General features: G+C 43.5%; 1 protein-coding gene across 12 annotated transcripts in view; it reads left to right on the top strand.

Annotated features, from left to right (window-relative positions):
• The window catches only part of CEP112 (centrosomal protein 112), a 397,262-nt gene extending 371,351 nt beyond the window's left edge, over positions 1 to 25,911 (top strand). For all 12 annotated transcript variants that reach the window (XM_072746768.1, XM_025999623.2, XM_072746763.1 and 9 more), the window contains 3 exons: positions 20,800 to 20,901; positions 24,562 to 24,626; positions 25,452 to 25,911. In XM_072746768.1, the coding sequence (XP_072602869.1) occupies positions 20,800 to 20,901; positions 24,562 to 24,626; positions 25,452 to 25,455 (171 nt within the window). In that variant the 3' untranslated portion in view covers positions 25,456 to 25,911. The remainder of the gene's footprint in view (positions 1 to 20,799; positions 20,902 to 24,561; positions 24,627 to 25,451) is intronic.
• Positions 25,912 to 27,986: the final 2,075 nt, after the last annotated feature.

Below are 27,986 nucleotides of genomic sequence, written 5' to 3'. Positions count from 1 at the left end.
AGCCCTTAGGCCACTGTCAGGGGGAATCTGAAGCCACCCTGTGGTCTGACCTTCAGATTCCTGGCCCACTGACTACTGTTTTCCTTTTTTGCCACCTGCTTACAGTATTTCTCTTTTCAACCAGCTGCATGCTGTTTGTTTTACTCACCCCCATGTGGCCAAACAACCTCAAAGAACATCTGAAAAATGCATTTCCCTTTAGAAACAGTAGTAGACATTGCTTATGTTATATTTCTTATGTTAATATATTATATCTAATATTTTCTTTATTTCTTTATAATAGTAAGTTTTTCTTTCAAGGACCATAAGATGAGTTAATTCCCCAATCATATACATTGGTCTTAATCTTGGTACCTGCCCATCAACACAGCATCCACACAGCGCTTTGTGCAGAATGGGTATCCAACTGCTTGATCAGTGAATATGTGAATAATACATTCCATAAGTTTTTGGACTGAGTTGGCTGTCGGATTTATGATTCTAAAGCAATGTCTGCTTGGTTTTCATTAATCTTTAAAACTGCTAGATTTTTGCTTATGCATATATTAACCTTTTTAGTGAAGCTTGCATATGTAAAAATGATGTTGGTTAATTGTTGTAATTGTTGCCAGTTCCACTTCTTTGTGAGCTGTGACATTTGGGAGGATCTAAGTCTGGAGGAAGGCAAGGTTAGGTTGAAACCTGAAGTATGCATGATGTGTTGTAAACTTGGCACTTTTTGCTATTTGGTTTTTAAACAGGTGACAAACAATGATAAAAGTGTTTGCATTTGTGTGTACAAAGATGTTGCCAGCAATTAGAAAGTTTCCTGAGAATTTAAATTATGAGTTTTAAAATTTCAACTGAGTTATAACAATACATAGCAACAGGACCCAAATAGTGAGTTGACCTGCTTGTTAGGAAAATCTAGCTATGATATTGAGGCAACTATATTACGGTATAATTGGAGTATACTTTTAAAATGACAGAACACCAAAGTTTTAGGCCCTCTTTCAACCATCAATAAACCAAATAAAGAAGAGATGCCTCACTGATGGGAGAAACAAGCTATTTTTTAACGGGAGATGGCTCCTATTCATTCAGCAAACATTCATTGAACACCTACTATGGGCAAGGCACTATTAGCCTGGAGTGTAAGATGAGTGGGAGAAACTTCCCAGAAGGAGCTCATGGCCTCGCAGAAGAGATTCTTGAAGTTAGCCTGTATTGGCCTGTTGACTCAGCATAATCTGATTTTTCTGCTTCGTTTTTCACCTCCCTCACAATCTCTTCTACTGACTTCTGGTCTTTGGGAGTTACCCTTTTTGTAGGTAACCTCTGCTTTCTAGTCTTTTCCTTCTTAGTTCTCACAACTATCCATTCTGTCTTCCTCAGTGATAGCATCTATCTCCAGGGGCTTCAACACTCACTTATTTCAGTAACTTCCAAATTTCTATTCACAGGTGTACCTCTTTCTCAAACTATTTCTACCTGTGTAGTGACACATGCATGTTAGTCTGGCATATCAGACTCGGGTTGAAAGCCAGGGTCTTTAGAAAAAGAACTCCTTGCTGCTAAATCTAGGTTTTAGAGTCAATCTAAGAATTGGGACTCCTAGTTCCTCCTCATCTTCAAGAGGAAAGAGAAATGAGTCATTAGTAATAGGCAATATGAACAGAGTTTGTCTTAAAACCAAGCAGTCAAGCTGGTAGTGTGATTTCAGTGAAGAGGGGGAAAGATTCACTGCCCCTTTCCCAAAGATGTTTGCTCTCCTAACTTGTTGAACATAAATTATTGGGGCACAATTTCAGGTATCAGAGGCCTGACTGTTTCCCAATTAGAGACATCCTACTGCAAGAAATCCCTTGAACTGGTCACCTATCACAACTTACCAAAAGGCATTTGGCTAGGAAAAAGTGGTGAGAAAATGTGAACATATTGGGCACCAGAACAGGACTGGGGGAGGAGGACAGAGAAAGGAGAAACCAGGAGACAAGTGTCACTCGAGAGTTTTGCATAGTGTTGGCTTGGGTGTCAATTAGAGCCTTCTGGTGATGGGTTGGGAAAGGAGCACACTTGCTGTGATGAGCACCGGGTGCTCTCTGCACACCTTGAATCCCTATATTGTACACCTGAAGCTAATACTGCACTGTATGTTAACTAACTGGAATTGAGATAAAAAGTTAAAAGAAGAACAAAGGGCCCCTCCGAACCTGTTCTTGGCCAACAGGGTGGTATGAACTCCTTCCGTGAATCAGTAGTGCTGAACTCTGGAAGAAGACAAACCACTCAAATTGTAGCAAAACGAGAGGAAAGAAAACCCTTCTTCTTCCACCCCAAGCCAGGGGGTAAGTGGGTTTAACCTTGCATTGTTGTCAGAGAGCACTTCCATTCCTGCTCAGTTTATATAATCCCAGGAATGCTGTGCCCCCAAAGCCACATGTAGTCAGGTGGTTTTAGAGTTTTCTCTGCCCTTGTGGTTATGAATCATATAGACTTTTAGTGCTTAACCACAAACAGAGGATTTTCCAGGTGGGGGATCGGAGTCATGAAAAGCAAACCACTAAAACACAAGTCACTGGGGTCATAAGGTCTTTTTTTGTTGAAATGGGGTGACTGCCCTAAGAATGGTGTCCCAGGCATCACGCCCCACTCTGAAGTGCAGGGAATAGCTCTTGCGCTAAGGCTTCCCAGGCGGTGGGAGACAATGGAGGTAGTGACCCCCGGCCAGGATGGACTCTACCTTGCCTGAGTTGTTGTGCATTCTATTCCTTGAGGTTGTTCTAGAAGTTAAGTTTATTCTCAGCATACAAATAATAGAAACTAACCTTAATGTTGCTTCCATTTTTGTTTACTTAAATGTATGAAATGTAAAATATGCTTGTTCCCAAAATTAATTATCACTCTAATTCCCACTGCTAAGTTTTAGCCTCTCTTGGACTCCTTTCAATGGGCCTTTTGTTTTTGCATGAAAGTAGGAATATTTTTAAAATGCATGTTAGTAATACAATCAATTATAGAGGCATAAGAGAAAAGAACATAGGATTTTAGAGTTTTGGGGTGTTTTATTTGGGTTTTTTTTTTTTTGGTGTTGTTTTTATTTGGTTGGCTTTCCTTTTTTCTTTCTAGTACATCAGAGTGGGACCACAGTTTAAGTCAATCCTATAACAGATACCAACTCCAAAAATATCCTTTTATTCCCTTACCCCATGGCCCTGAAGTTGTGATTACTCTCTGTAATTCCTTGGGCTTCTACATTTGGTTCCCTGGACATTTTCCCAAGCTTGTTCAACCATTAGCCTTCTGGACTTCTGGGTTTAAGTACTGTCAGATCAGATTTAAATCATGTGTTGAGGCTTGGTGGGTCCATCATTGTCCTCAATTTAAGAAGCATTATAGAGGTCACGACATTGCTACAAAGAAGGTGGCACTAATCCTTCACTTTATAAAAGGGAACGCTGTGGTATGCATTACACCAAAGCACCAGCCCCACCAGCACCAGAACCCAGAAAGCCAGCAGCACACTCATTTCCTCTGCTCTCACTGTGTACTTCCAGGGATGGGTAGTACAAAACCAGATGTCAACTATTTTTCAAATACTCCTCTCTGACTTAGCATTGAATTTCCTTGAGACCAGATGCCAGTGTTTAAATAATATCCTGAAGGATCCAAAGAGAAGGAATTACTCATCGTGTTTCATTCATATAAAATCTGAAATAAAGGGGAGAAGAGTACAAAGAAACCAGAGTACCTTGAGTATGTCTTGCCAGACTCTCATAATTTGAAAAAAGATTGCCTCGCTTACAAAAGCTCAGGAGTGAAGTGTTCTTTTTCTTTAATTATCAATTGAGCCTCTCATTACTTGTTATTAGTGCTTTCTCGTAAAAACGAAAGCAATTTTTCTTGTAAGGCAGTTTGGTTACGTTTTCAGGAGATGGGGCAACACTTGCTTCAAAGTGGCACTGTCCTCAGTCACTTCCACTTATTTTATCGAGTTCTGCCTTGCTCTCTGAAATCATTGCTTTGATGGTCTGCATCACTCAAGACACAGCAAATAACCAAACCCCTTGTCTTTGAATAGTTCCTTTCCGTGGTGCTCCCCAAGGTAGTACCAAGAGCTTCACCAAGTACAGGTGCCATTAGGGCCTGAAGGGCCCCAAGGCCAGTCATGGGCAGGTCCTCAGCAATGTTGGCTGCCGGGTATGTAGGTCTCTTATAAGATAGAAGTTGTGTGAAAGGGCCCACCACTACGTAAAACAGAGGCCAGTAGAAGGTGCACTGCAGTTGAATAATGTGACTTTGTGGTTGACCCTATCAAAATAATGTGTGTGTGTGCATGTGTGTTATGGTTGTTGTTTACTTTCTGCAGCAGCAAGAGAGAGTCTCTGAATAGGGAGAGCAGATGGTGGGCAGTACCCAGGGCTGGGGATTGGCCCAGAGCACCCAACATCAGATGATAGCATGTAAAGCCTACCTTAATTTGGAAAGTAGGGAGGCTTGGGGTGACCAGAGTTGGAATGCAGGTAACAGGAGGGCAGGAGGTAAGATACGTGGAGGTGTGGAAGGTGGTGCAGGGGGTGGGGCAGATGTCCGTGCCCCAGGATCCAGTAGGGTCAGTGGGGTGTGGTGGCTTTTAAATAGTGGCCATCCTCATGTCATCGTTGCTGGCTGATTGGTTGGGTCAGCTCTTCGGTGCAAAGTCAGGAGCCTTGGCAGAGAATCTCGGCCCCTGTCAAATAATCCATTAGAAATAGTTGGTTGAATCTCACACCGGTTTAAACAGTAAGAATGTTTTGGTTCCTGTAACTGAGAAGTAGTATTGGCTTCAAAGGAGGCTTAATCCAATTACTCAAAGTATGTGACCAAAAGCCAGTTCTCTCTCCATTTGTTAGCTCTGCGTCCCTATTGTCCGCAGGTTATCCCTCTCATGGTTGCAAGCTAACTGCTAGCAGTTCTGGGCGTGTGTGTCCAGGCTCAAATCAGCAGAAGAGAGAAAGTTCCCCTCCACAGCAGCGGGAGTCTTGGACTCAGTTTCACTGGCCTCAAGCTCTAATTCTAGCAGGGCCTGGAGCAGAAGGCAGAGGGGAAAGGCAGTTCATACAAACCAATGGGGTTAATGAAGCAAACCACCATTGCCTGGGGCCTGGGGCCTGGGGCCACAGGCTACTAAGTCCACAGGCTGCTGGGCCTCAGCTACTAATGTGTCTCCTGTCCTTACCTGCATTGTCCCAGTGGCTCATAGGGCTGAGCAGGCCAGTGTAAGGGCCTAGTGTCTCAAGTAGAGTGAGGATGAAAAACACCCAGAGTGTGGTATTTTTAAATTTAAAAATCGTTAAAGTAAGGTGGTGGGACACCACCAAAGTAAGCCACTGGGACACCTGGGTGGCTCAGTCAGTTAAGCATCTGAGTCTTGATTTCAGCTCAGGTCAGGATCTCAGGGTGCTGAGATGGACCCTGCATCTGACTCCGAGCTGGGCATGGAGTCTCCTTGAGACTCTCTCTCCCCCCATGCTGTTCGCCCACTCTCTCTTGCCCTGGCACTCTCTTAAGGAAAAAAAAAAAAACCGAAGTGGCATTACAGCATTATGTCTCCCCCAAATTCTTGTGTTTGAAGCCTGAAGTCCCAGTGTGATGGTATTTGGAGATGGGGCCTGTGGAAGGTAGTTGGGTTGGGGATGGGGTTAGTGCCCCTGTAAGAAGAGACAGGGAAGGTCTGGCTCACGTCCACCGTGTGAGGACACCACGAGAGGGTGACTGGCCCTGAGTCGGCGGGAGGGCTCTCACCAGATCCTGATGCTGCTGGCGCCCTGGTCTTGGACTTCCCAGCCTCTAGAACCATGAGGAGTAGATGCCTGTCATCCAAGCCACCTGGGCCATGGAATTGTGGTACAGCAGCCTAAGCTGACTGAAGACCAGATGGGACCGAGAGGCCAGAAGAATCAGGATCATCCATCAGTGAGGACAGAGAGCCTGGACTGCGTCAGCGGATTGAGAGGAAGCCTGTGCTTGCTGCTGCCTCGGCCTCTTCCTCCTCCTCCTCCTCCTCCGTCAGTGACTCCTTACAGTGTCTCATCACCAACACGTGTGACTTCTCAATCCACTTTGTCCTTCCCTCCCCACCCCCCACCCTCCTGGCTGTCACCTTTGTTTGAATCCGAATCAACTCAAGTTGGGAGGAAATGGCCTCTTGCCTAGCTGGTGTCCCTGCCTCCATCTCTGACTCGTCTTCCCTAAATACCACTGCTGCTGGGTTTTCTTCTGCTGGAAGAGACCACTGGCTCATAGTCTCGTATCAGACTTCTCTGCTCGCTTCTGAGGGCTCTGGTGGTCTGGAGGGCTTGTCCAGGCTTGTGTCCAGGCCCCCGGCCCCCACGGGCTGGCCTCCGCCCGGCAGGCCTCCACTCCCACACCAGCCACGCTTCCTGGTGCCACAGCACACAGGGTATTTCTCTTCACCTGCAATGTCCTTTTGCCAAATCACCACCCATCCAACTGCTGTTCACCTTTGGGGGTACAGCTAAACACCCACCTCCTCCCCTCTGACCTTCCAAACTGTCCCACGCCACAGAGATCTCTTGTTCCAAGCTTCTATTACACTCAGGGTCCCCGTAGCTGAACGTGTAATGTTTGTGGGCTAATTCTGTATCCCAACAAAAGTGGAAGACAGGATTGGAGACAGGATTTGATTCCTCCTCTGTGTTCCTCCTGGAGCATAGGCTAGGACTGAGAATGATTTAGGGGTTCAGCATTGATTAGGAGAGGTGAAGAGGGAACACTGGCACGAAATGTCAGCCCCCAGTCCTGAGCACACTGGAGGCCAGACTTCCTTGAGGCGGCTCCTCCCATCCTAGTGGATCTCCGCCTGACCTCCCAGTGGGCCCTACATCCCATTGGCATGGAATCATTTAAGTGAAGATGTAAAGGTTGCTCCAGAAATCCTGAGACAGTAGTTTAAAGGCCCCTGTGCCTAAGACTAGCCTCCCTTTGATACGTTGCACACATAATCCTTCTATAGCCACACTGGCTACCTGCCTTTCTCCCAGGCTGCTTCTGGTTCCCACATGCCAACCAACGGCACAGTGGAGCTACATGAGTAGATTATATTAAAAATTTCAGCTGAATCTTCTGAAAGTTCTCATTCCACCAAACATTTGCTCTGCGTTAAGGGACATTTAAAGTATATATTAACGTAAGTTTGCGATCAACAGCCCTTATTTTTCCAGGATCACTGGACCTGACAACAGTCACATAAGCCACTTTTACAGGCCCTTGGGCCCACCTGTCAGGCTATTTAAAGTCTTCTTTGAAAAAATAAAATAAGATGTTAAGGCCAGGAGGAAGCAAGATTAATTTTCTCAAAGAAAATCTATCACAAAAAGATTTTCTCGAGGCTGGAAAAAAAAATTGTTAGCATAATACAAGATAAATGATATCCTTATCCCCCAAATCTCAGACTTTCTGCTACCACCATTGGTTTTAAATATATGTACAAGATAAAGAGGGAAATGAAATGGCTCTGGAGTTCTGAGCGACCCACTCGGGCACTGGAGCCCCACAGAAAGATCTGATAATGGCCTACAGTGCTCGGAAATACATAGCAAAAACAAAACCTTGCGGATTCAATCAGAATTAGAAACGACACTCTTTCTGTTTGTTTTCACATATAAATGAGGTAGTGGAAATGCCCGCTATAATATATTTTGCCTTGAGGGCCAATAAGCATAAAGAATAACATTAGTCATAATATCAGCACCAATGTTTAGGAATTTTTTTCTAATTTTAAACAGTGATTTTTCTCTGTCATTGAAGTAAAGAAGAAAGCTGTCCTGATGAGGAGCCCTCAGCCAGCAACGGTTGTCGAGAGCTTTTTTCCCTTTGTGTTTTGACTCTCCGCCGTGAATTCTTTTCAGACATCATCAGAATATGTTTCTAGATTTCAGTACATTTTTAATATTAAAGAAATGTCTTCAACTGAAGGAACAAAATCTTCCTGCTCTTTACTTGACCTTTGTTGGTTTGATGTGTTTTAAAAAAAGATCTGGGCAACAGTTTTATAAAGAATGCACTGAGACATTCCTGGAAAAGCACACCAATGAAAATAATAATGAAAAAAAGATTAGAAGAGGAAGCCTCTTGCTCAATCTAACATACTGCTAATCTCCCCACAGTTTTTTAGGGTTGTGCCAGTTTTATTGAAGACAGGAACAACGTACCCAAGTTTTTAAAAGATACTTGAATGTAACTGTTTCTAACAGCAATTTTACTTTCACACATGTCCCAATAGACCAAGCCAAGTTATTATTCCTCCCAGTTTGTCTGATTTATAAAAACAGAAATGCCAGTCTCTCTCAGACTGAACATGAGCTGCTCTCTGGCCATGTCTGCACCTGACCTAGAGCAGGTGGGGAGCCCAGATGCATGCATCGGGTATGTTCTGCTTTGTGCAAACTCTAGCCTGCATAAGAGGTGGGCAAAAATGCCTTTATGTTGGCAAAAACAATCCTTAGGATGTTTTCAAGCATCAGCTCAATAACAATGCAATCTTCTTTTCTTTTCAAATACCATTGATTTCCAGTAAAACAGAGAACCTACCCTCAGGGGACCCACAGTCTAATATGAAGGAGGAGTGCATAAATAACTGTCGTGTGACCATGAAGAAAAACAGAGGTTCTGGGGTAAAGACCTGGATACGGGTCCTAGTGCACCTGCTAACTAGCTGTGTGGCTTTGGATAGAGAGGAGCCGCTCTTGGCCTGTTTCTTTGGATTTTAATAGCCATAAAGATACCACATGGAATTGGTAGGGAGATGAAATAAAATATAATATATGCAGTTGGATGCATTATGGTGCATAGTGCATATAAGACAGTTAGGAATTCTCAGCTGGCCACCGTCACAACAGCGATAACTATTCACTGCCTCAGACTTAGAGGCATGTTAGAGGAGGGAGCAGGTGGCCTGAGTGGACCACTACAGAAGGGCGTCCCAGAGAAAAGGTCTCTGTGAGAGCAATGAATAGTGCTCCAGCTGGTCAGGAGGAGGAGATAGCACAGAACACGTGCAAAGGCGTGAGGCACTGAATGGCATGCGATTTGGTTGGGGGGGGGCGGGGGGATGCAAGTCCTCATGGGAGCACAAAGTGTCCTAAAAAGTTAGGCTAAGATCAGCTGAGAAGGTTCTTAGGTGACCCATGCGAACAAGGCTGTCCTTAGTCTGTCAGTTAAAAAAAAAGTCACTGAAGCACTTTCTTGATGGGGGGGGGGGGGGGGTGGGGGTGCTCCCAACATGGTCAGATCTGCATTTTCAAGAAATAGGCAACAATGTAGATAAGCAGTTGAAGGAAAAAAAAAAAGTAGAAGCAGTCTCTCCCTGTCCCTTTTATCCCCTGGTCACTGCACGACCCCCGCCCACACCTCACCCCTTGGCAGCCCCAAAGCATCCCACACACGTCCACCTGGATGCTTGTGGCCCTTCCCTCTCCTGCATTCAGAAAGTCCCTACTCGTCCCACAAAGTCCGAGTCCCATCTCATCACCTCTGTGAAGACTCCCATTATCCCACTTAGAAGTAATCAATCTCTCCGTTTCCCGTCCTTGGCCTATTATGCTTCAATTATGTTTTTATGTAGCTCCTTTTTTACGTGTCTGATGTCAAATGTGTAAGCTTCCCGAGGACAAAAACCATTTGCTACTCCACACAGAGCTACGCGGAGTAATCACCCGGAAACGTTGGCTAGATACAGCTCCCGACCGTCGTCATTCAGAAAGCCTGAATGGAGTCTTTGGATAACTGCACGTTCCCCAACTTTTAATTGAATGAAAATTCCTTTTATGTCTGCTGTGTAAAGGTGAACAACTCATGAATTTAGTCAGTGACTGTTTACAATGGTGTTTTGAAATTTTCTGCTATGAGGTTGTGGGGTCTCTGTTCCCATTAGTTGGGAGGTAAGGGGATTCATGCACAAAATCCTCATTAGTGTTAATTGGAACTGCCTAAGTAAATCCCGGGTGCGCCAGGGGGACAATGACCGCCTTTGTATTCCTATTTTGTGTTTTGTATAGAATGCCATATCTGGCAAGACATGCCTTCTCAAACATAAGGAGATAATTGGTACTTTGAGGGAGAGATTTAACTTATTTATAATTGTCAAGAGTTTAAATATGCAGAAAAGAAAGAGCAGTCATAGCTTGCCTCTTTTGAAAAAAAATGCCCTCAAACCAGGTCAGAAACCTCAGACTAAATCAGATATTGGGAGTGATCTTTAAAGGTTAGCTGTGGATACTCCCGTAATTTTTGCTTTAAAATAGGAAACAACATATTTATCAACAAACGAATTCCATCCTGAACTCTTTATTTGAAGCACAGTGGCTCTCAGATCTCCCAGGACTGATCCGAGGTCCAGGTGGCTTTGTTTCACATGCGGTGACAACATGGGAGGCGAACCATGGCCGTGGTCCTCGGCCCCCCTGCAGCTGCCCAACCTGTGAAACCCAAGGCCATGCTCCCCACCCCCTGCCTTTCAGCCCACCTCTCCCACCATTCCTGATCTTTCTCTCATTCCACTTCACATACACCCTGAATGGTGGAGCCCCTGGTGGATGACTCTCTGCTCCTGGGAAATTCTTAATCTCTCCTTCCCCCTTCAGAAGCCCTTCCAGTCCCCAGGCTTCACCTTGCTCCTCCAACCAGGGCTCTCAGGCATCCATTCCTCGCCTTTCTCATGAGCTCCGTGGCATTTCCGAGCACCTCCCTGGTGTGTCAAGCTAAGTGAATACAAACCCAGACTATGTCTTCTCTCCTACCCACCTATACACAGGCTCCCTCCACCCACCACCCCATCTCTCCAGGGACATCGCTCTTCTGGGCATGTGGCTGAGGCCTGAATTCTCATTCAACTCACCTCTCACTTTTATTTTTTACAAGCCAGTTCATCATCGCCATCTGTAATAGGACCTTCCAACAGCCTTGCCTTTGAACCAGAGCACACTCTCATTCTCTCTCACTCTCTCTCTCTCTCTCTCTCTCAACTAGATCACTTCAGCCGTGCCCACTGTCCCCAAGCACCAGGCTCTTCCTCTCCTGAGATTTCTTTACAACATCTCCAGATTTTCCCTCCTAGGGTCCCATCTCCCAGTGGCCCCACCATAAGTGGGCACAGTGTGGGATCAGCTTCAGCCCTGGGTCTAGCAGTTGCTCACTGTGGGCCTGTTTCTTCATCTATGAAATGGGTGTGATATTATCTGTCTCCCATATTTAATGGAAGGATTGAATGGTGTCTTCATAACAGGTGGAAGATTGGGTATCAGTTCCTTAGTATGGTGCCTGACATGTCAGGTGTTTGTAAGTGTTGATTTCTGTTTATTTTCTGTTATATTCAATGGGATGACTTTTACTGCCTTCCATAAATTCAAGATCCTAACTACCTGTTCAGCCATAGCTTTGTTAAGTCATTAGCTCATTAAAACAGTATTTGCTGAGCATTTACCATATGCCAGATGTTCCAACCTTACTTGAGTGTACAGAGAGTTAGATATCAAATGGACTCCAAAAGCCTCACCAGTAGCAGGCTCACTCCGTAAGTCCTCTTGGGTCTTCTATTAAGGAAGTCAGTTAAAAGTCTCAGGAGTCTTTCCCCTTCCTCCTTGGTTGGGGTTTCGGTCCTCTGTTGATGGACACTACCTTTTCATGAAGTCTGGCCCCACCCCAAAGGGGCAGACCCACTCTGTCTCTGAGAGGAAGACAGTGGAAACCACCCCGTCCTTCCCCAAACTGTTCTCCCCAAACCCTTTCAGAGACAGACCTTCCGAGGTGGACATATTGCTTCCCTTTAATTCCTATAAGCCCGGCCCTCCACGTGTCTCTGGCATGCACCACCCCAGGCTCCCCATTCAACCTTTCGCGGTCCCCGCCTCCAGAGCGGGTGCAGGCATCATGATCCTCTCAGGCTTCTACCATTTAATGTTGCAACCCTATAAAAAGTGTGGTTGTGCGGTGGGGGAAAGAAGCCAGAGGAGGAGGCAAACCATGGATGAAGCAACCCCCCCTTTCAGGGCACATCTTGGCAGCCCGGTGGGCGTTGGGGTTTGCCTCCCTCGTCCTCAGCTCCGAGGCTGGCCTGCTTATTCGTAGCCACAGTGCTGATGAAAAACTGCAGGACCATAACAACAGAATCTGCACTTTGTATTTTGGGAAAGATTTGGTGACTCATTTACTCTGGACGTTCTGAAGACCCTGTCGTCTTAAGACAGAGACTGACTTAATAACACCTTGTGCCGTGAAGCTTGATTCATTCATTCACTTGGCAAATATGTGGTGACTTGCTGCCATAGGCCAGACCCCTAGATAACTGCTGGAGCCGCCTCAGTCAGCAGAGCGAGCACAGCCCTACCTTGCGGTCCTCAGCCTAGTGCAGGGCTCAGCCAACTTTCTGTGAAGGGCTAGACAGAAAATGGTTGAGGCTTAACCTGCGAGCCCTGGGGTCTCTGTCCAGATGGCTCATGCAAAGGAACCACAGATAGTAAGTGAGCAAATGAGCTTATCTGTGTTCCAATAAAGCTTTATTCACAAAAATAGGCAGTGGGCCAGATTTGGCCTATAGGGCAAAATTTCTTGGCCCCTGATCAAACACACAACATATGTCACAAGTTACTATTCTGCATAATCTGCCTTGTTTCAATCAGGACTATTTCGCTTGCAAGTAACGGAAAATGCAACCCAAACTGAAAAATCTAAGATCAGGGCTAGCTTCAGGGTCAGCGTGACAGAGAGACCCAGTGTCTGTCTCTCCAGTTCTCAGCTCTCCTCCCTCCAGACTGGCTCCCCTCTCAGTCCAGCTTTCACTCGGGGGTAGCAACATGGCTGTCACAACCCCAGAATGACGTCCCCTGGGTGAAGTCTAGCGGATGAGAGAGTTTGTCCCATGACTCTTGGTGACTCTGGTTACCAAGGCTGGGGTCATGTACCCAGGCCCCAAATGATCCCAGCACAAGGGCAAAGTGACGTGATGCCTGGCTGGGCCTTATCACATACTCCACCCTCCTACCCCCCATCCTGTGACCCTGGGTGGGACGGTGTGGGGGAGAGGTATATTCGAAGCCTCTCAAATGAATGCTGGAGGGTGAAACAAATATCCACTACATATATCTTGTGAAATTCTAAATGAGTACCTCCAAAGGCCACATTTGTTTATAGGAACTCTAAAATATGGTCTCAGATTTTTCTTCTATATCAGAAGGGAAAGGGTACCGCTTATGTGCGAAATGTCCTCCAAAATTTTAATATTTGCCCATGTTTATTTCATGCCCCAACCTCAGTCTTCTTATCAGATATTTATTCAAGTCTTTGATTCATGGACAGGTTTGGGCAGTTTATTGGTAAGTTTCTGGCCTATGATTATCATACCCATCTTTTCTATGTATGTTGTTTCTTATGAATAGACTTATGAGACCCATGTTTCTTTTTGCCGTCAGGAACCTTTTTGACTACCCGGAGCTGGATTTAGAGCATCCAAACCTAATTAAAGTGCTAGGTTCAGACCATTGTCTTCACCCTCAGGCCACTGTTAACTCCACAGTAGCAGGAAACTGTTCCTTCCTGCTAAACCATAACCCTTCCCAGAAATGAGTTCATGCTATCCTCACACTACAGGGGCTGGTGGCTGCTTCATTAATCAGCCACCCCCTTTCCTGGGAGGCTCAGGTCCAGTCTGCAGCAGGCTTTGCTCCCTGAGGGTGGAAACTGGTCCCTCTGCACAGGGAACCAGAGTCCTGTGAGCTGCAACCTCAGTCTGGGGGAACACCCGTTGGAATAAAGAACCATAAGATAAAACCATGTTGAAGAAGGAGGGGGAAATGAACATTTTGAAGATTGTTGAGAAAATTATGATTACTTCTACATTTTCACGTTGTATTTTAGAATCAAAGTGCACCAGCTATGCTGCAGAGCACCTTTCTTAAAATGGATCTCTCTTGGCAGTTGCTGTGGCAACGCATAATACCTTAACCCCAATAAAAATGAAATTTCTTAGAAGGCAGAGCATTTTTTTCTCAGCTGCACTAGAGCATTTTTTTGGCACCATCTTTTACTACAGTTTCTTTGATTCTTATTCTTTAAACCACATTGGAATTCAGTCTCAAAGCGATGAGTTTTATATACTCCCCAAAAAGACCTGTGCAAAAACTTTTTGCTGCACAAAGGCCCATCTCTCAGAAACATCCCCACATTCCGCCTTATATCAGATCCCCCCAGTAACCTTCCTCCCTGTGTCCCTTTCCTGTCCACCCCTTACCTGTCCATCACCACCCTTCAGACGCCCAGCATCCTTTTGATATTTTCCACTTACTCCAAACCACCCACTGCAGTGCCCACCCATGTTCACCCTCTCTCAGAATACATACCATGCTCCAAATTTACCTCTTGTTCTTGCCGTCATCTCCAAACCCCTACAATTTACTCCACAATCAAACTCCGTTTCCTTTATGACATTCAGCTAAGCCAGTTGTTAGAAGGACACGGTTCTGGAAATACTAATCCACAATGAGGAGCAGCATCTGATCATTTCCCCCACCCCTCCCATGTATATCTAATTGGTAGAAATCCAAGCTGGATGGACAGTTTTAAGCTGAGATCCTTTCCTTAAATCATTCAGCATGGAGCAAGGATTCCCAACCTGTGGACCAGAGCTATTGGCGAGGTCTGAGAAAATTCATACATACACACTAATCACTTTAGGTAGCCAGGATACATAATATGGTACTACTGCTTTCCAAATGTAAGTAGAGATTTTAATTATAAAATACAAATCTACTTAAAAGTGATTCTGAAATCATAGAACTTTTTTGCCATTATATACTTTCTCGATCCATAGATACTCAAAAATGCAAAAAAAGGTTTACATGGGACCCTCAAGTTAATCGTGAATACATGCAAATAATTTGCTATCAGGATTTCTAGTAGTGCAAATTATAATTCATAATATGCAATGACATATGTAATGAAATATATATGTATAATCTCCATTATATGATGTAATGATTGCTAACATTTATTGAACATTTACTAAGTTCCACTCTTGTAAAACTTCTACATATATTTAGTCATCTAAACCTCACTGCAGCCTTGAGAAGATATAATTCCCATTTTCCTGAAAAAGAAGCTGAAGCATAGAGAAGTTAGCCTTCCCAGGGCACACAGTTTAGGGACCCAGCTCATTTTCAACTCCAACATTCCCCATACAGAGCCTGGTTTCTTAAGCCCTATACTTGACTCTGTTAAGTTAAAAGGCAGTTTACAAAACAATCTGTCCTTTTGCACAAGGTGACTCTATAAGGGCAAGTCACAGGTACCCCTCTGCAACCACTCAGTGGTGATCGGTAAAATATAAAAAGAGAAAATACAAAAAGAGCAAAGTAAATGGGGTGCCTGGGTGGCTCAGTGGTTGAGCATCTGCCCTCGGCTCAAGTCATGATCCCGGAGTCCCGGGATCGAGCCCCCTACCAGGCTCCCTGCATGGAGCCTGCTTCTCCCTCTCCCTCTGAAGTGTCCCCCTGCTTGTGCTCTCACTCACTCTCTATGTCTCTGTCAAATAGATAAATAAAAAAGAGAGAGAGAGAGGTAAAATGTATTCAGTATCAAAAGCAGGATGGATATTAGTGTGTGACCTGGAAACAGAACAGAGCCCCAGAGTGATGAGTGAAGCCAAAGCCGCGAGTACAGGGTCCCGAGCCCATCTGCAGGCAGAGGCAGCTGGGAGGGAAGTCCCAGGAGTAATAGGGACAAAAATGCTGAGAGGACTCCTTGCCAGGGAAATGACAAGAGGCTGAGTTACAGCTTGAAAGCAAGGGATAGGGTGACCCCCGTTCTCAAAACTGAGGAAGGCTGTTGCCTGCCACAATGAGGGGCTCCAGCTCATCTGAAATTAGGAGACAGTTGCCCCAGATGCAGCCTCCTCCCCAGAGCCTGCCAAGCTCCCACGGGGCAGGACCCTCCGGACCCAGAGATCTACATGGAGGAGTGGCAAAGCCCTATGGGACAGGGGAGTAAGCAGAGGGAGAGGAGAGAGGGCCTGTCATGAGGAAAAGCATCCAGGCATCTGGTGAATGGACAGAAGGAAGCCAAGGAATTGGGTGCCAGGAAGTGAAAGGACCCTCAAGTGACAAGGGATGCAGTGAGGTGACCAGGGGCCAGATGGTGCAGGACCTTGTTGGTCTCACTAAAGGATTTGATTTTGATTTTAAATGTTAAGAAAATTTGAATCAAAAACCAAAACCAACATAACCCATATTACAGCAGGTCAGGTGTAAGGACCATCTCCTGGGGCCACGCAGCAAAATGGGGAGATATTTCAGAGATGGCAGCAGTAGAAGTCTTACTTAGTTCCCTTTTTCTTCTGCTGAACCGACCCCAGAAACGCTCGTTGGATTTTGTGAAGTAACATCAGGCACACTCATTTTCCCAAACTGCTTCACTCTTACCGCAGAAGACACAAATGCCTGTGCAGGGACGTGTGACAGGGAAACCCCAGCAGACACCAGTGGCCACTCAATAGGTGGCCTCCCCTTTGCTCACCTCTTCAAAGGTGAATGCCATCTCGGGCACACTGAAGCTTACAGTAAGACGACCTGTGGTTGAGGCACATCCCCTAGGTTGTGTGTATAAAGCTGCAGGCTTCCATGTCATCTTGCTACACAACAGGAAGATGACATATTTGACGTGGTTTTGACATATCGAGTGGTTGACAGTGTCTTTCGATAAAAACACAGCAAAATATGCTTTCATTCTCCTTCCATATTTTCAATGAAATTGTAAGATTTCAAGGTTCACTTTTTTCAACATCACTTTGAATTTTTATCTCCAGAGATCCTTTTGGCTCAAGGCAACTACATATTCTGTACACCCTGTAGACTCTTGTTTATGCAAACGCGTATTTGTCTGATTACCCAGGTATAAGTTTTACCAGAGTGTAACACTAATCTCTAGTATGGATGTTCGCAGTCTTCGTGACCCTTTTTAAAAATTAAAGGAAATATTGTCAGTGCTCTGCCTTCGAGGGAAAGGTGGGCAGTCGGTTGCCATGGTGCGGAGCACAGCTATCTTTGGTCACGTGGGTGCCATGTTATACACACACCATTTTCACTCAGCGTCCAGGGGTCTTATTACATTACAGGAATGTCATTGTTTGTCACGATGTCCTATGTTTCCTAAGTCTCCTTTGCTAAAGGGAATAAGATGAAGGAAAGAGGGAGCAAGGGAGGCTTATGTCTATTTGGGGTGAGGTGGTTGAGGAATGTGGAAGAGCAGATAATTATACACAGTGCTTTTAGAGGGCAGTGGGAGTGGTGAGGTGGGATGGAAATGAGCCAAAACAGTCCTGGAAATTCCTTTCCCGAATTACTCAAGTGAGGACAGTCTTTGAATGCTTCTGCCCTTTGTAAGCTAATATAGGACCCACTAGTACAATTGGACAGTGTAGGCTAATGGAAATTAATATTCACACCTAATAATAAGGTAGATTTATATGTAAAAGCGTTCATTTCCCTTAGTAGAAGGGCTTATGTGTCCATCAAATCCTTTGCTCAGATCAGTTCAGTTTCCTCTTTCTTCTTGATCTGTTGTTAGGCCAGATTCAGACCACAAGGGAAATGTGGGAAGGCAGGAAGAAGGGAGATTGGCACATTTAGCAGTTCATAGTTAGTGATTAGGCTATAGATAAGTGTTATCACCCCCTCCTTATCCCCCCTCAAACATATCCTGGGTCAGAGGTGGAGATAGAAAAATAGTAACAGGCGTCAAAAGTGATATGAAGCAACATAAGCTAATTCTTTCCTTCCTCTTTCTCATTTTGCCACATGACAGATAGAGCCTTCACTGGTTGGCCCTTAAAATGTGTGCTTCTGTGGGGGATTTATGGAACTTCTAGTTTAGATCAATATGTGCATTGCATTTGCAGAGATTTTTTAAATTAGTCTTATTTATAAATCTTTAAAATATTAAACCCATGGGAAGGAAAATATGAGGAATGAATTATTGTTGTCATTGTTATTGTAGTCATTAAAAAAAAATAAAGCAAATAATAGATGAATGTCTGGAAGGATGGTAGTACATCCACCCCCTCCCTTAGCCCCTGCTATATTGGGGAGAGCGCCAGTGTGTAGTGGACGAAACTTCTCTGTTTATGTCTGTGATGTCCTTTTCCTTTTGGAGTGGAAGAAACATTTCAGTATTTGGAAAGGTTATTTGAGAAAGAGCAGAGCATAGTGGCTAAGAATGTGTGCTTGACAAGCAGACTCTTTGAGTTCAAATCATGGCTTACTCACCTCTCTGGGCTTAGCTCACTGGGTTGTCAGAAGGATTAACCACTAACTAAAGCACTTAGAATTGTATCTGGCGCATCAAAAGTACTCAATAAATGTTTGCTAGTAGTAACATTATTAACCTTATAAATAGAGCAAAACAGGTTAAAGTTTTCCATGACTTTTTAAAAGTAACAGGATTCTGCTTGGTATAATGATTTTTAAATTCAGGATCTGGGTTTAAGGATTCAGGGTAGTAATATTTTCCTGGTTGATAGTCTCATTCATAAGTGAGGTAATTTCAGATTTTCCAAGAGCTCATTTTCACTCAGGTTCATTGAAATCATAAAAAAATAAAAAAAAATTTAAAAAGGGAGGGGGGTGGTAGACAGGAAATGGGAATGCTCAAATCCTCAGTAAAAGATGGAAAATATAGCCTACTGAATTTAAAAGTGATGTGATAGGGTGATCAAAGGGCAGTCTTGCTCACACACCTTTCTCTGCTGTCTATGACCTCGCCTCCAATACAAAGAGGCCCTCAGATAGGAAAAGTGAAGTGGGGACAAGGGAGTCAAGAGAAACTATGAAACTTCACAGAGGAACATACGTGCTTGGACTTCACCTCCAAAGTAGTTAAAACTGAGGGAAGATGGCCTCAAGAAAAGATGGAAACGGGGGATGCCAGGTTGGCTCAGTGGTTGAGCATCTGTCTTTGGCTCGGGGGTGTGATCCCGGGGTTCTGGGATTGAGTCCCGCGTCAGGCTCTGCGTGGAGCCTACTTCTCCTTCTTCCTGTGTCTCTGCTTCTCTCTGTGTGTCTCTCATGAATAAATAAATAAAATCTTAAAAAGAAAAAAAAAAGATGGAAAGGGCACATACAATGTCTCAGGAAAAGTGGTCATCGTTCAAACCAAAAGATATCCCAGTGAAGTCCCTGAATCAAGGAAAAAGAAAATCATGTGGACATTCAAGCTAAGAAAGAAGTCTGCCTTCAAACTTCACCATAGGTCCATGTGATGCCAGAGGACATGAGAAAGAAGAGTCACCAAGTTCTTTGGGAAAGGAGATAGGGTTGGGCACTATTATATCCAGCTCAAATGTACAGGCAGTGACCAGACACTCCAAACAAACAAGGATACAAGAAAGAAAGAAAGACAGCAGGAGTCCCTTTTGAAAGAGTTGTAGCTCCAAATTTCAGAGTCAGTCTTGAAGGATAGAAAAATAGAGTCAATAGGCTTGTGGACCCTCGATAAATGTTACCCTTAAGATCTGTGTTTTGCTTTGCATGTGCCTTTCATTTTGCTTTAATTATTGAACTTAAGTCCAAGAAGAGAAGGTGGGAAAAATCAAATATTACACCACTGGGAGAGATCATTTTTTATTATTTCTGTTCTTCCTTTAGGTGTAAATCACAAGATTATAACATTTGTCAAAAAACACTTTGCCAAAGATTGAAAAATCATATTCTAGAACATTTGCCATGGGATTTTAGTGGATAATGAAATGAACTGTTAGAACACATTTCTTAATTTGGTTTAATCTAGGGGAAGTTGGGAATTAAAGGCTGATAATTTTAAATATCTTCAGTAAACCCATAGGCTTGTCTAAGTGAGCTCAGCTGCACAGATTTTCATAGTATGTTACCTTATTTCCAGATGCATCCAATGAATCATTTATGGGATACTGTGCAATTCTGCTTTAATATTCAGTTAAGTCACATACAGCATATGCAATAGGTTGTTTAATTCTGTTGCATCTCAGATTAGGAGGAAGAGAAATCAGCCTAGCTGGAGAAGGACACCAAGACACACACATGTTGATGCTCACACTCATGCACCTCTGCATCCTGCTCAGGCACATCCCTCCAAAGATTTTTCTCACCCCTTCTCCACTTGCTTCTGTCTGTAGCTTTTAGAGAGATGAATGGATGAGCCACCAAACTTTCCTTTACCAACCCAGGGACCCATCAATTAGCTGAGCCCAGGCTTCCTTGTGTTCTGGAGGGGGAGGGAAGCCCATGAGCCAGAGAAGCTCACAATGGCAAGATACTCTGGTCTACCTGTGTGGAGACTTGGAGACACCTTGGCATAGACTATGCTTTATTCCTATCCCCATCATCCTATGGATTATACTGAGCCCCTAAGTACCTAGCCAGTTTGAGGATCTTAATCAAATCAATAACATACTATGAATTGTCCTCAAGTCACAGTGTATCCACATCCTGATCAAGAAAAGGTCAGCATAGTGGAACATATCATGAGTGGTAAGAGGAGAACAGGTTTTATTTATCAAGTGCTGAAAATTATATTAATGGGGATTTTAAAGAAAAGTGTCCGAGGCACTGTCTATCCCAGAGCTCAAGGGCAGACTGAGTGCCTTTTGCAGTTTGTAACTCTTTTTCCTGTCATTTCATTTGTATTGACCACATGTAACAAACTTACCTTTGTAATAAATAGTTACTATTCATTGTTTTAAATTTAAAACCATTCTTTCTAAGGAGAAATTGATAAGCTCTCTCTTTTTTTTCACTATAGATAACTTACATACGACAAGAATACGAAACAAAATTCAAAGGGTTGATGCCAGCATCTCTAAGACAAGAGCTTGAAGACACCATTTCCTCCTTAAAGTCACAGGTAATTACTAGAACCAAGGCATTTCCTAAGGGTCCAGGTGGTGTGCATATCTTGAAAACAGACTTATGTATTCATACGTTTCATTGTGAATTGATGCCAGAAATTAATGTAATATCATATATAACATAAAGTACAACTGAGGATGAATTAGGTTTTGTGTTTTTTGTTTTTTTTAAGAATGTTTTTTCTTACTAGTTTTGGAACTCATTGTCTCAGTAAGATTTTCTTAAAAGCGCCCATGAAATTGAGAAGTTCAGTTATGGTTACTTTTACTCACTTAACAGTGTACATTCCAAGACAGCCTCCCCCGTTTTACTCTTGGTACCAGGCCTCGAATGCCATGACTTGGCACATTGGTGATTCCTGACTGTGTGAAAGTGCAGAGAAACAGAAACCATGGTTAAATTAGAAGCATTTTTATTCTGGTGTGTTTTATATGGTTGTTAGACACAACAAGATGCATTTTAGATGCCGAGCAGAATAATGACAAGGTATTCAAACAATTGGGTCAAATATTTCTTGCTGAAATGTGTAGTTCCTGGTATAACTTACGAAATACAGTGTGAGAGATGCAACTGATGTAAATTTAGATGCTTAAAATGTTTTCACAACTTCCAGCATCAGTTTTCTCCATGTACTTCTATAAATACATTTTATATTTTGCCAGTGCAGTGAGATCGTGTGCTCCAACATGGGAAAGAATCTACATACTCCCATTTCTAATAACTTAGAAATCTAAAACATACTTTTTCCCTACAACAATCATGTTCTTGTATGTCCAAGGATCCTTGTATGACTGAGATTGATGAAAAACAATACCCAGGACCCAGAGTAGCCAAAACCTTCTTGAAACAATAAGAATGAATTTGGAGGGCTCATACTTCCCAATTTAAAAACTCACTAAAAGGCTGTAGCAATCAAGACAATGTGATGTTGGCAAAAGAATAGACACAGAGATCAATGAAATAGAATTGAGAGTCCAGGAAAAAAAAACCCTCATATTTTCGGTCAGGTGATTTTCAAATGTTCCAAGATGATTCACTGAGGGGAAAATGGAAAGAAAGGCACTGGGACAGTCAGATCTTTCACATGGAAAAGAATGGAGACCTCCCTCACATGTTTGCCACAGGTTAACTCAAAATGGATCATAGACCTAAATGTACCTCCAAAAAGACTGTAAAACTCTTAGAAGAAATCTCTAAGAAGAAATGTTCTTAGATGAAGGAGTGAATTTTTGTGCCTTGGGTTAGGTGGAAGTTTATTTTTAGCTATGACATGAAGCATATAAGCAGCAGCAGAAAAAAAAAAAGATGAATTGGACTTTACTAAAAGTTAAGACATTATGCTTCAAAAGACATCATTCAGGAATTGAAAAGACAAACCACGGGATAGGAGAAAATATTTGCAAATTGTGTATCTGCAAAGAAACTTAAAAAAAAAAAAAAAAGGAAAACACACTTTTTTTCTGGGAGAGCTCCTTGAGAGAAAGAGGTCTTTGTTCTTCATATCAAGACACTGTCTGTCACATAGTAGGTGCTCAATAAATTTATTTACAAACTGATAGGATGTAATGATATTCACATTAGCTTTTTATCCTGTGTAAGACAGCACACACAGAAAATTTTGGCTGCCCTGCATGTATTCCCCTCAGTCAAAAAGCCTCTTATCTGAAGATAAAATGTTCATCATATCAATCCGTGTGCTACTCTTGGCTCTGCTTCTGCCGGTGGAGTCTTGCCTCCTCCACTCCTGCATATAAAAACAAGTACTGCAGGGAAGTGTTACTGTACAAAGGGTTAAGTCCTCTTTCTTTACATGAAAAGCTCCCCTTGAAGTGTGGTTTACCTATTAACTTTCTAGGAGAGCTCCCATAGGGTCAGCTATGTAGGACCTGGCACCCTTCAGGAGGGTGGTGGTGTTGGTTTTTTTTTTGTTTTTTTTTTTTTTTAGAAAAAAAAGAACGAAAGAAAGTAATCTGATATCCACCTGCAGGGCTTCTGTTATCATTCACATCATTTCCCTGTAATAAAAGCCACTTCAGCCTCCTAAAACTGGATGTTGACCCAGAAAGAGTGCTGCCAGCTGCGTTAGGGCTTCAGCATTGGCAGCTGCATGGAGGAGTCGCAGGCCATAGAGTGAGCAAATTTAGTTTGAAAGCACAGGTGCCTGTGTTTTCTGAAAATTGTTGGGATTCCAATTGCAAAGCGCAGTGGGGGAAGGGAAGCCGAATGAGTATAATCCTTGCATCTGTCAACATTATCAATTGTCCGATGGGTCATATGAGCAATTGGATAGAATTAAGACCAGGGTGATATTACAAGTAAACAAAACCGAGGGGGACCTCTTGGATATGTACCCATCTAGAGAAAGTGTGCTTTCCTTTCCTGCAAGCACATTTGCCCTTCTGCTAGCTGTATTCTCTTGCCTAACTAGGCTTCAGAATCAACCGTTGCCATGGTTTCAGTTCAGACCAAAGTGGCAAGAGTAAACAATTCTGAAATGATCAAATGCCGCTGACTCTTGATTACATGGAGCTGTGGGAGCAGTTACCCCCAAAACCATTTCTATTTGCTTGTGGAAGGTGCTTTTGAATTCATACCTGATATAGGTATCTTTAATACTATACGGAAATTTATGCTTCCAAAAAATCAAACCACACTCTGAAGATCTGATTTAAGAGACTTTGCTGAGTCACCAGTTTGCTCCATCCCTCAGCACCCCCGAGAGTGGGAGCAGGGAGTGGTACTGCTCCGAGCTCTGTGCTAGGTGGCTTCTATTAGTGTTTTCATGCCCTCCTCCTAATCTTTGAAGCAGCTGTCATTGGTCCCATTTCACAGATGAGGCATCAAGAGCTCAAGTAACTTTCCTAGAGTCAGGGAGGCCAAGCCAGGAGTTGAACCCAAGCTGGCCTAACTCTGACTTCAGCTCTTTATGGTACCAGTATTGTCTCTCCTACCTCAGGGAATCCCCAGGATGGACTGAGGTTTCCAGAAGACAGTACTTTTCTTTCTACTCACTCATACATTCATTCATGCAACATTAGTGCATACCAGCGTCATACTCAGCCCCATGAAAGAAGCTGGGGACACAGAGATGAAGAAACATCCTTTCTTGTCCCAGAAGAGCTCCCAGGTTTTGTTTGGGGGTGGGGGGGAGAGATGAAAACAAACAACCACGTGGCAGCTCAAGAATTGCTAATAATGGAGCTCAGGAATACAGAGGAGGGATGCTGACTTTGCTTCGGATGTGACGAGTGGTTGGGGAGGAATGAAGGAAGTCAGTGACATGTGAACCAAATAATGGAGGGTAAATAGGAGATTGTTAGCCAAGCATTTCAAAGAGAGAAAATGCCCTGCGCCAAAGGGCAAAAGAGTTGGGAAGCATGGTGTGCAAGATGGTGATGGTTGGGAGGGCGAGACGAGAGATGGAGCCTTGAAGATAGGCTAGGGCCAGATCAAAATGGCTCTGCAATAAGGAGGTTGAATGGATTCTTCAGTCTCGGCTGGATTTTCAGGAGGGGATGCAATGTGATCAGAAGTGAAAAGCATAACACTGACATTCAGCAAATCCTCTGCCTTTTACCTAGGGAGCCCCGTTGTTTGCACAGTATTGCCACCTCGGCCACATTCGCCTCTGCTCATACACGGTGTCTTTTTCTAGGTTAACTTTCTGCAGAAGAGAGCCTCTGTCCTTCAAGAAGAACTGACTACATACCAAAGCAGAAGGTACAGCCCATGCTCCTAATGCCTTCTGGTTACTGTGTATTGTTTGCACCTGTGAGTCTCAGGGATTGACATTAAGGTCTTTATTAAAATGCTTACACATAGTATCGATTTCAGGGGGAAGAAAACTTATATTTTTACTAAATAGCCTGTCTTTGAGAAGCCACCCACCTCTTGTAATCACAGTGCTTAGTCAGTATGATCAGAATGGAATGAGAGAATCTGCAGGTGCCTGACAAGTCTGGACCTCACCTGCACAGTCCTGACAAGACATTGTCTTGAAGATCAGTTGCAGGTTAAGGAGACCGTCTTTCTTTTAAGATAGCGAGATGATGCAATTCTTAGTACGGTAGCCCACATCTTCAAAGCCCTGTATCCCCTGGAGGTTTGGCGCTGCTGCAGCTAGATGTTCTCGCGACCAAAATAGATAAACGGCTTGGTGGTGTGGCAACACCATGACTTCAGTGGCCCCCGTGTGTGCTTCTCGAGGATGCCTTTTTAGTCCAAGGCCCCCAGAGACATCACAGGCATGGGTCATGTTTACCTGCTCCCATTCAATCAAACAACCTCCGTTTTTGTGCAGTGAAAGGCCATAGCACTTACTTGGCATTGGATTAGAAGTTCAGATCTTGTGAATCATTCACTTTCCCAAAGATTCCGCTGCCTGGTGCAGATGGGACTGGATCCTTTATGGACATAAGTGATGACATTTTGATATCAAATATCCTTTTTAATCGCCATCCAACTCCTCCCGAGTTGGGACATATTTTTTCATTGACATGCTCTTTAAACTTGGAGAAAACCCTAACTGAGATTTTTGATTTTCAGGTAACTGCACCAAGGCTTGGCCTGAGTGGCACAGGCGAGGGCAGTGGATGTCCTGTCTGAGTGCACTATGGATTTCTTCTAGCAGGTTTGAAGATTTGGATGTTGTAAACTGTGAGCTCTGTGGTATTTTTTAATACTGTAATGTAATTAAGACCATAAACACATGCATCACTCATACACTATGGGGTAGTTTTATTTGTGTCTGCATAAGTTATTTTTTTTAACATTTCTTTATTATTTCCATATTTGCGTGCATTTGGGTGTGTACTGAGAATTGCTTTTATTGGGAAAAGAAATGATTTCTTATAATACGCCTTGTTGACGCTTTTGCATGGAATTTTACCGGTTGCATATAATCAAAATCACGCTTGTAATACCGTATCACAATTTTTAACATGCTTATGTTGTGTTCATGTTCATGTTCATATATTATTAAAACATTATATTTTGTACTTATCAATTTTATTTCTACTTTTTATTGCACCTCATTTGTCAATATAAGTATGACATATTCATGGTATTTTTCCCTAGAAAACCCTGACAATCTGAAATTGTACTCTGGGAAAAAAATACCTTTATGTCATCATGTCAGAGATCAAATCCATAAGCCGTTCATTTATTTAGAATGAAAAAAATCACTAAGTCATCTGATACCATTTTAAGAAGTTGTCGCGTTGGTCTCATCTGACCCTGGGACTCCAGAGGCAGAATGGTGTAAGAATTTTATGTAACAGCTCTGGTTTTATTGTTGCTTCCTCTTTTTATGGTTGTTGTTTTCATTATAATAGCAATGGACGTTCCATAAGAAAGCCTAAAAATGAAGGGTGAGGGATGTTACAAGGACACACAACATGGTGTCATCAGGTGGTGGCAGATGAGCTGTGATTGGTCCCATTTCACTCTCTGAGAATATGGTGGTATTCCCCTGATTGGATGTTTGTCTCCACGAAAATGCCCAGAAGCAGTTCTATGCAGATTGGTCAATCCCACGTGCCGAGGAAATTTTGATTTGCGGTGGTCCAATGCTCCGTATTCTTTTGACTGCACTGTGGTATGTGCCATGGGCCCTTTGAGACACTCTAAAAATCTAGGCCGCCAGCAGGGCCAGAGTCATCCCATTTACTGTAACAGGACAGGGCAGGACATTTCTTTACACTTTTTCAAAATTCTTGTCTCTTTCCCACGCCCACCTCTCTTGTCTGCTGCCCAAGGATTAATGACCCTTTCTTGCACTGTAACTGAGACCCAGAAATGATAAGGAAGTAACAGGTTTTACAGCCAATTCCAAAGCCAGGGCCAGGATGGGCATAAATGCTGCCTTGCGGCGGCCAGCAATAAAAAGCTTTGCCTTGCTACTCTAGATCATCTCTGGCTGGTAACGTTTGCCCTGACACCTCCTGCAGAAGTAGAGATCTCTGGCCTTTGAAAACTCAGGTCTTCCTTGCATTTACAATAAATTACAGCACAGGCTTGAAGAATATTCAGGAAAAGGTCCAATTGAAGCAGATGCTATTAAAACCACCTACCAAATGAGGACAATTGGTACTCAGACTATGATTTAGGGCTCGAAAAGGAAAGATTAAGGCTACATGATTAATTTTAAGTGCTTCTCTACAGACCGTGAAAAACAGGTTGAAGCTCAACAGATTTCATTAGTAAGGTTATTAGCCGCCTGAAGTGAAAATACTTGGTGAATTGTATTGTCTGCTGGAATTGGAACTCCCACTCAAGAATATTTGTTTTCCATGAGTAAATATCAGTAGGTGTTTTGGAAGGTTGCCTGCTATTCTTTCTTTTCCTTGTTTCAAGGGTTATGAAATCACAAACACTGGTGAACCTTTGACATTACCCAGATCCTGTTTCCCTTCTGATGCGTGTCATATACGTCTGGGAGTAAGCGTGCCGAAACTTTAGGTCAGTTTGATTGTGTGTGTGAGGACTAGATGGCCGACACCAATGCTTTTGTGAACATCCTCTGATAAAGGAAGAGAAAGAAAAATTGCATTTGGCACATTTAAAATCCCTTCCTGAATTGAGCCCTGGGTGTACCAAAGGCTACTGGGAGAAAAAGCAAGTGCTCAGGAAATAAATTATAAACATTGTGCCTTATTATAAAATCATCTAAGATTTCATCCCTTCTTTTATCTGGTGGAAGATCGATTGTTCATCACAAGTACCTCATTTAGTTCCATCTCAGGTTGTCGTTCTTGGCTCCTGTCCTGGAGTCATCCACCTGTGCTCTCTATGTGTCTGCGTGCGACCGTCCATGGGCAGTGGGTGATGAGGCACAGAGAAAAACCAAGGGGAAGGAAGCTGTGGGAGTGCAGGGTTCTGGGTGCATGTTTTTACCCAGCCATGGGATCGAGCGCAGGAGAAGGGTCAATGAGAAGGCCAGTGATCTGCCCATGTCATGGTTTTGTTGAAGGTCCACTGCTTCTGCGTCACCAAGCAGTGAGCCCTTTCAGGGGCATGCCCCCTGATTTTGCAACCTCCCTATTCAACAATGAACTCCTCAGAGGGCAAGCCATCCAGGGA

This window comes from Vulpes vulpes, chromosome 2 (genome assembly GCF_048418805.1).
Source record: "Vulpes vulpes isolate BD-2025 chromosome 2, VulVul3, whole genome shotgun sequence".
NCBI classification, from domain to species: Eukaryota; Metazoa; Chordata; class Mammalia; order Carnivora; family Canidae; genus Vulpes; species Vulpes vulpes.
Note: the sequence above shows the minus strand (reverse complement) of the source record. Positions and strands in the feature narration are given on the sequence as shown.